The sequence below is a fragment of the Alligator sinensis genome, unplaced genomic scaffold (assembly GCF_000455745.1).
Source record: "Alligator sinensis unplaced genomic scaffold, ASM45574v1 scaffold433_1, whole genome shotgun sequence".
Lineage (NCBI taxonomy): Eukaryota > Metazoa > Chordata > Crocodylia > Alligatoridae > Alligator > Alligator sinensis.
In genome coordinates this window covers 798,024-806,906 of record NW_005842502.1, presented here as the reverse complement: position 1 = coordinate 806,906, position 8,883 = coordinate 798,024, and the positions used below count along the sequence as shown (strand labels likewise).

At 44.8% G+C, this 8,883-nt stretch overlaps 1 protein-coding gene across 1 annotated transcript in view; it reads left to right on the top strand.

Annotated features, from left to right (window-relative positions):
• CAMTA1 (calmodulin binding transcription activator 1) overlaps positions 1-8,883 on the top strand; it is a 160,498-nt gene that overhangs the window by 35,753 nt on the left and 115,862 nt on the right. The window contains exon 3 of the mRNA XM_025213014.1: positions 390-2,245. Within this exon, the coding sequence (XP_025068799.1) occupies positions 390-2,245 (1,856 nt within the window). The remainder of the gene's footprint in view (positions 1-389; positions 2,246-8,883) is intronic.

The window sequence follows — 8,883 nt, the reverse complement described above, 5'->3', positions numbered from 1 at the left end:
CCCCCCCCCCCCAAATATTACACACGTCCATCATTGTGGCAGGCAGAAATAGGTATCCATGTCAACCTTCCTAGCCATGAAACTTGGAAATTCAGTTTGAACAACCCTGAGACTGGAAACACAGGCTGAACCCCCTCCTCATCCCAGGTGGAGGTGTGATTAGGTGCAGGGTGAAGTTAGTAGTGAGCGGTATGGGGGAGAGAGTATATGGAGTGAATTGTTGGGGAGGAAGTGTGTGTGTGTGTGTGTGTGAGAGAAATATGCCCATATGCTTACACTCCCTCTGAAGTGTAATTATCTCCCTCTCCACTATTGGAAAATGGCATAATTAACATTAGTTTCTTATATTCAACAATCTAATTATGTACGTCGTTTGTTTTTTGGAACAGGAGCAGGTAGCAGTGTGCATCACAAGTGTAACAGTGCCAAACACCGCATCATATCACCAAAGGTCGAGCCAAGGACAGGTGGGTACAGCGCTCACTCGGAGGTACAAAATAATGATGTGTCTGAAGGCAAGAACGAGCACAGTCATGGAAAGACCTCCAGCCGGGAGAAGAGGAATGGTAAAGTGGCAAAGCCAGTGCTGCTCCATCAAAACAGTACTGAGGTCTCTTCCACCAACCAGGTGGAAGTTCCTGACACAACCCAGAACTCTCCTGTGTCCATCAGCAGTGGATTAAATAGTGACCCTGATATGGCTGACAGCCCAGCTGTCACAGGTGTCTCCAGCATGGCTGTTGCCTCAGTGATGGGAAGTTTGTCACAAAGTGCCACAGTGTTTATGTCAGAAGTCACAAGCGAAGCTGTGTACACCATGTCGCCCACCTCTGGCCCAAATCAGCACCTCCTTTCCTCAGATGCAGCTGCACAGGGACTGGTCCTGGCGGTGAGCTCAGATGGCCACAAATTTGCTTTTCCCACTACAGGCAGTTCAGAAAGCTTGTCCATGCTGCCCACCACTGTCTCAGAGGAACTTGTGCTTTCCACAACACTGGATGGTGGCAGAAAAATTCCAGAAACCACCATGAATTTTGACCCAGACTGTTTTCTTAACAATCCCAAGCAGGGACAGACTTATGGTGGAGGAGGCCTGAAAGGAGACAGCATTGGTACCAACATCAGGCAGTCACCCACATCAGAACGTGGATTTAATTTCAGTGCAGCCCTCACTAAAGAGATTAAAACTGAGGACACATCTTTTGAACAACAGATGTCCAAAGAAGCGTTTTCCTCCACCTCTGCATCTAATTCTCTCACCCTCACCACAGGTACAGGTTTGCTTCCATCAGGGGGAGGCCTGAGCCCCAGCACGACCTTGGAGCAAATGGACTTCAGTGCCATTGACTCCAACAAGGACTATTCTTCCAGCTTCAGCCAGACAGTCCAGAGTCCCCATGTCCACCAGACCCCCTCCCCTAGCTTCTTTCTGCAGGATGCCAGCAAACCTCTTCCCCTTGAACAAAATGCCCACACCAACTTGAATGACACAAATGGATCATTTGTGAATACTTTAGGAATCCCCAATGTGAAAACAGAATCTTCCTCCCAGACAACCTCTAACTGTAATGGCACAGTGGAAACTCGAATAGAATCCACCTCTTCCCTCCAGCTCATGCAGTTCCAAGCAAACTTCCAGGCTATGACTGCAGAAGCTGAAGTTCCCATGGAGACCTCCCAGCAGGCAGAAGGGAATGAAAATCTACTTAAATCAGGGGATCTTCAAGCCTGCAGTACAGAACACTACTTGCAGCCTGAGGCCAATGGTGGTATCAGGAATGGGAACAATCTGTCTATCCTGCAAGGAAACATGGTACAAGGACTCTACCCTGTGGCCCACCCCAGCTTAAATAACTCCTCCAACATGGAGCTTAACTTGGACCACTTTGACATCTCCTTCAGCAATCAATTTTCTGATCTGATAAATGATTTCATATCTGTAGAAGGTGGGAGTAATACTATCTATGGGCACCAGCTGGTGTCAGGTGACAGTGCCGGGCTATCTCAGCCTGAAGATGGCAACAGAGCAACCTACAGCCAGGCTGAGATGTGCATCCCATGCTGCAGCCCACAGCAAGCCAGTATGCAACTCAGCAGTACCGAGAATGGAGCCAGCACCATGGCTTATATGCACGTTGCTGAGGTGGTGTCAGCAGCCGCCGCACAAGGTGCCCTGGGGCTGCTGCAGCAGAGTGGGCGCTTGTTCATGGTGACGGATTACTCACCGGAGTGGTCTTACCCAGAGGTAAGCTTCCAGCTTGTAATCATTAACAATTACAAGGCCATCTTTTGTTGCTTCATTAATAAGGGCTCCAGGAACCTTTTTATTAAAACTTTGACAGGGCTTTTAAATACCTCTTTCAGAGATAAGAGCATCCTAGACCATTTGCATGTCTTTTGTGTACTTTTTATTAAGCACTTCATTATCCTGTCAGGGCTTCATTCCTCACTTGTAATGCATCTGAACAGCAATATTTTGTTTCCCCACAAAGCAGAGAATTCCCCCTGTGAAGCATCGTCAGTGTTGCCTGGCTAATTTGGAGCAAGCATGAATATGCTGGGCCTGGTGCTTAAATCCCACTTTAGGTTTACCAGGAACTGTATTTCTGACAATGAACTTTCTGACAGGGCTTACCCTTGCTCAGGGTAAAGTACTCTTGTGGAAGCCTGTCCCCTGGGACTATGGAAGGGAGCAAGCCAGGGAAAGTAGCTTGTTGCATCCAGGCACCTGCTGCTATCCTGGGAGGTGGTGCTGGACAGCTGAGAGAGAGAGAAAGCATTTAGCTGGAAGAGATCTCAGAGGGCCTAGGGGCTAAGGGTGGACAAAATGGTAGATCTGGCAGGTAGCTGAGCTCCATTTCCCAGCAGCTCCTGCCTGTGTTGCTGCAGCTGGTTTCCAAGGAGACCTCAGGAGTGGCAGGGCTGTGACCAGGCCGTGCAGGGCCAGGGTTTCCATGGAGACCATCTCATAAAGTGCTGGCAGGGAGCTGGACTGATGTTAGCACCACTGTCCACCAGATAGTGCTTAGGGATTGTTAAAGCACAATTAACCCTTAAATGGAACATGAAATATGAACACAGACAACTTAGTGTCCCAAAATCAAAGCCTAACTGTATTAATACAGCAAGTATTATCTTAGCAGTTTCTATATTCAGAGAGAGAAAAACGCGTAGTACAATGATCTCACCCAATCCCAGTTGTTACTTTGCTTCACAGAAAAGACAGCCACTCAGTTCCTGAAGCAAAGGGTGTGTCATTGGCTGGGACAGTCTAGACAGGTGTTGAAAGCTGGATTCATGATGACAATGATGATAACGACACACACTTAACTTTCTTGCTCCCCACTTTTATGCTTTTCTCTAACTTGACTCCTTTGACTCCTTGCTTTCAGATTGGTGTCTCTGCAGTCAGCAAATTGTCCATATTTTATCCTGTCGGCATATTCCTCTGTTCATCAGACCCGTCATGAGCACACCTCTTAATTTGACCTTTTTCTGGTGTCTTACTTTGGGCATTGTCCATTGGTTTCCTTTATCACCTTTCGTTAACATATCCAATCACTTCATCCCTCTGATTCAACCAGTTAGTGCCAAGTTCAGGTAATGTGAGCTAGTAACAAAACTATTGCTGTGTTGTGTTAGAAATACTTCTCACAGTGATAGAAAAGGAAAGTAACATCATGCAAGCAAACTCAAGGTCATAAACTGCTTGCAAGAGGCAAGGCCATTTGATATTCAGACACCAGCAAAATGAAAAGTTCAGATAACAATGAGGCTATACAGAACTTTAGGCTGAATATAAGAGAAAACGTTAAACAATACTATCATTCACCACTGTATAAACAGGTGCAACTTTAAAGCATAAAATATGACAGGCTACCCTAACAATCCCCTCCTTGATGGCTAGGTTTACCTATGTCATGACTGCATGGAAGTCAGTCTGGTAATGAAAGTCTGCCCCAACTGCTCAAGGCCTGTATGGATTGCAACCATCAGCAGAGCTTTTAACGCAGTGAGTGATCATTTCACCCCAGGTTTACCTGACATCCTGCTTATTGAAGGAGCTTGTCATAATATAATCCTTGCAGCCGCTGAGCTTGATAGTGTTCTAGTCTAAAATATAGCAGTTTCATTTTGTAACACAATAAAATCATGAACACTAGCAGTATCATTTGCACAAAAATCAAAACAACAATAGGATGTAACATTAGATTAAAAAATCCTGAAGCAGTTGGACTGTATCCAATCAAAGTTTCCCACCAAGAATGCTATCCAGCATTCCAGACCTTTTCTAATACTGTCAGTACTTCTTTTTTGTTATGTTTGATCTGAACCATGGTTTCTTGATTGTGTTTCTTAATAGATTGGAGTGCAGTGTGTAGATCAGGGTGAGACAAAATTTGCTGCAAAAGTGGCAAATCCAATCCCATCTGCACTGGGGTTATATCCTGATATAGCCATGGTTTAGCTTGGATAGTCCACCAGGGCACAATACATAAAATCAGAACCACTAACTGATGAAGCATTACAAAAACATCGATTGACAGAAAACATAATTAATATTGGTATCTAAAGTTTGAACAGCCAAACTAAGACAAACAACAAGACCAACAAAATGAAACAGACAAAACATTCATTGTAGCAGCTGAGCTATGGTTGAGACAGGAAAATTGCTGGTGACCCCACTGGCAACACCTGGGTGTCTGGGTCCATCCACCACCTACACCACTGGATCAAATTTTCACACTGGCTTCTGCAAAAGAAAATAAACAAACTTGTTGAGGGAAATTCCTCACAGGAGGATATTATGCATATTTACAGTGCTGACATGCACAGTGGTAACATGCACAGCACCACAATTCTTGGGGTGTGTCTTTTATAAGTGTTCTTTGCTTTTTTGCATCTCACTACAAAAACAAATTACTTTCCTTTCCAAGGTTCTAACTGTGATATGTGAAACCATTTTCTCCAAAGGCCATCTCCCCTCATTTTTTCTGGTAACGCAACTAAGTAAACAGCTGGACTTGCCTAGCCCACCACATATGTGGGTCCCTTCCATTTAACATCCAGTTCATGCTCTTTATCTTCCCACTTTTGGTACATTACCTGGTTACCTATATTCCCTTCTGTTAGATCCTTGTTAGGCCCAAATCCTCTTGTCCATTCTTTTGACATTTATGCCTAAGTATTGGGCCACCCTGACATATATATCACTTATGTGTTGTATTAAAGCCTGTACCCATTGATCTGTTACAACCCGAGGGACTAGGTCATCAGGTAAGTCTGTATTGATCCACCACTGCTGTGGCACTTGCATTTGTCTGCCTGTCATGACAGAAAAGGGTGCAAACCCATGAGCTTCTGGAGCTGTTGTAAGTGCCATCAAAATTACTGGTAGCTTTTCATCCCTAGCCTTTCCATCACATTTTACCATTTTAGCCAACATCTCCTTTAATGTTCTGTTGGTTCTTTCTACTTGACCTGAGCTCTGAGGGTGCCCAGCAATATGAAACCTCTGTTTAATTCCTAGTGTGGGACGCAGTTCTTTCATAACATCTGCAACAAAATGATGTGCCTGGTCCAAATCTATTTCTTTAGGTACTCCCCACTGTGAAAGCACAATGTTAAACAATTGCTTTGCAGTTATGTTAGCAGTGTTGCATCTAGTTGGGATGGCTTCAATCTATTTTGAAAAAGGATCTTTTACTATTAAGCAATACCTGTTTTCATTCTTAGTAGTAGGCAGGGGTCCAATGTAATCCACCTGTATCCTTGACCAAGGCCCATTAATCCTCTGATGCCTCAGTTGTACCTTTCTTTTACTAGAATCAGCACTGACCATAGCACAGGGAAAACAATTGTCTACCCATGGCTTACTATCTTGCTTTATAGAGGGCCACCATCCTGTTTGAGGGACTGTCTCCATGGTCTTTTTCCATCCTACGTGTCCTTTCTCATGTACAAACTGTATTAACTCATCTCTGGCTTCTTGTGGAACTACCCACTGTCTAGCCCAAGTAGCTGGGTCAATTCTCCAAATCATACTTTTTAGTTGTATCACTTCATCTCTGCCTAGAAGGCTTTTCAAGTCTTTGTCATTTTCCTGCAATTGTTTTAAATCACCTAGGCTCACTGTATCTGATTTTTTCTTTGAGCTTGCTGAGTAAGCACTGCCACCTGCTGGCATTGCTTTCCCTTTCTGGCTGCTGCTTTTGCCAGTGCATCTCCCCAATTGTTCCAGAATCATTCTTTACTCTTTGTCTTCTGATGGCCTCTGATGTGCTGGACTGCAGACTTTCCTGATCTTTTAACAATAAGCTGATACACCTATTACCATAAAGCTGAATGTGCCACTAATTTTCCTTCTCCCATATACATTTGGTTCTTTGCCCAGATGGACAACTATGTAGTCAGTGCCCTACAAATCCAATCTGAATCTGTAAAAATAGCTACCTTTTGTCCTAATGGCTCAACTTCAAGCACTGCCTTAACAGCCTGCAACTCTGCCGCTTATGCAGAATGAGGAGTCACTTGTTGTTGAAACACTTCCTCATCTTGCACCTTAATTCCTGCATACCCAGTGTATGGTTTTCCCTCTGTAGTAACTTGATCCATCCACAAACCAAATGTTCTGGTCCTCTGATTCTGCTTTGTCCAAATTTAAGCCTGTTTGAACTGACCATTCGGGCCTTTGATACTCTGGCAAAGGGCATTTATGCTCTTCTTCTTGTACTACTAACCCATAAGATATAGTGGGTATTTTCTGCTGCCGTTCAAAATCAACATCATGATTTATAAGAGTTAGTCCAGTGAGGCAATCTGGGACTTGAAACATGTCTTTCTTTAATTTTCCCAAGTATAATATACTTTAGAGGAAAATGGGCTGTCTGGACTATTACTCTCGCCCATCCTACAATGTATTCCCACTTTCTCAGTGCCCAAATCAATGCCAAACACTCCTTTTCACATGGATTCAAGTTCTGTTCAGGTCCTGCAAGGGTTCTTGAGGCATAAGCCACTGGTCTTTGTTCTTTTCCTTTCCCCTGCAGTAGGGTAGCACCTATAGCTCTCTTGGTAGTTGCCAGCTGCAAGGCAAATGGTTTTGTTTCATCTGAGTAAGCCAATGCAGGAGCTTGTACCAGATCCCTTTTTAACTGAATTAAAGCTGCTTATTGCTCTGGGCCCATTCCCACTGTCACCCTTTTTCAGTAGCTTAACAAGCAGTTGACTTTTCTTAGCAAACATGGGAATAAAGTCCCGTGAGAAATTCAATGGTCCCAACAATGCCTGTAGGGATGATAAATCTGTAGGAGTTGGCAATTTGCCTATCTGGAGTTTTCCCATCCTGTCCCAGTGTAACTCCTAGGTACTTTACCTCCTTGACTACCAACTGCACCTTGGCTCTATTAACCTTGAATCCTGTTTCCTTAGTCACCTGCAACACTTCCCATGTCACTTTCTCTACTTGTTCTTTATCACCTCCATGTATCGGTATGTCATCTACCTATGACAGCACACAACTTTGACTATCTGGAGAAAGCTTGTCCCACATCCTTACCACATGTACATGTATGCTGGGGCATTGTGAAATCTTTGGGGTACTCAAGTAAAACAATACTGTTGTCCCCTGAATGTGAATCCAAATTTGTACCAGCATTCCTGTGCCAAGGCAATGGCAAAAAATGCATCAGCCAAGTCCAGTACTGAAAACCATTTCACTCCCCCTGTTATGGCTGCTAGAATTTCAGGGTATTTTGCCACAACAGGAGCTGTGACAGGAGACACTGCCTTTAAAGCTCTGAAGTCTATTGTTAGTCTCCAGGTTTTCCCATCTGCTTTCAGAACAGTCCAAATCAGGAAATTGCAAACACGGCATCTGTACTATCGCTTCCTGACTCAACAAACTATCAATTGCGGGTTGTAATCCCACTTCCAGCCTCTGATGGATATTTCTATTGCCTCTCTCACAGAGGGTCTGGTCCTTTAATCAAGACACAAGCCTGTGTCTTGCCACATTCTAACTTATCCTTTGCCCAAACCTTAGGAAATGCCTGCATCCACTCATCCTGATCAACTTTATCACTTACAGAGGGAGCTTTGATAGCTGCACAGTAATGCACTGCAGAAATCAACACACTCTTTTCCTCTGCCAGCTGTTTCCACAGACACCCATTAGCTAAATCCCGCAGTATTCCTCCCTGCTGCAAACCTGTCATTCCTAAAATTCCATTCTCACTGTCTCCTCCTGGCTTATTCTTCTGTGTTCCATATTTCTTCTGAAACTTCCAGTCTCCTATTTGAGTCGCAATAGGTTGGGTTACTGGTGAGTCCTCTAACTTTCCAGTATAGGACTGTAGTTGCAAATGACTGGACCAGCGTTACTTGGGCTGATCTCCATGGTAACCCTGGCCCTGTGATGTCATGGCCCTGCTGCTTCAGGGGTCTCCATGGAAACAGGCATCAGCAACATGAGCAGGGGCTGTTGAGAAATGGGGTCTGCTGCGGGCCGGATCTGGCCCACAGGGAGACTTTGCCTACCCGTGGTCTAAGCCTTGAGGATCAGAGGACTGAAACTGAGAGGGCAGAAGCTTGCCAAGTGTGGCCAAGATGGCCAGTCAGTGTGGATGTTGGTAGGAAGTGGTTCGGGGGATGAGCTTGAAGCTGAGCAGAGTGTGGAGTGGCTTTCACAGCTCTGAAGAGCCCTAAACTGAGACAAAGTGGTGCAGGCTGGGCCTGGAACCCCTATCTTGCCCCACTCCAAGCAACGAGTGTTGAAGATGCTTCTGATTGTTAGCGTGTGTTTTCGGTGTAGTGAGAACCTTGGCTGTGCACCATAGTTTCATAGTAGCTAGGGTCAGGAGGGACCTGAACAGATCATCTAGC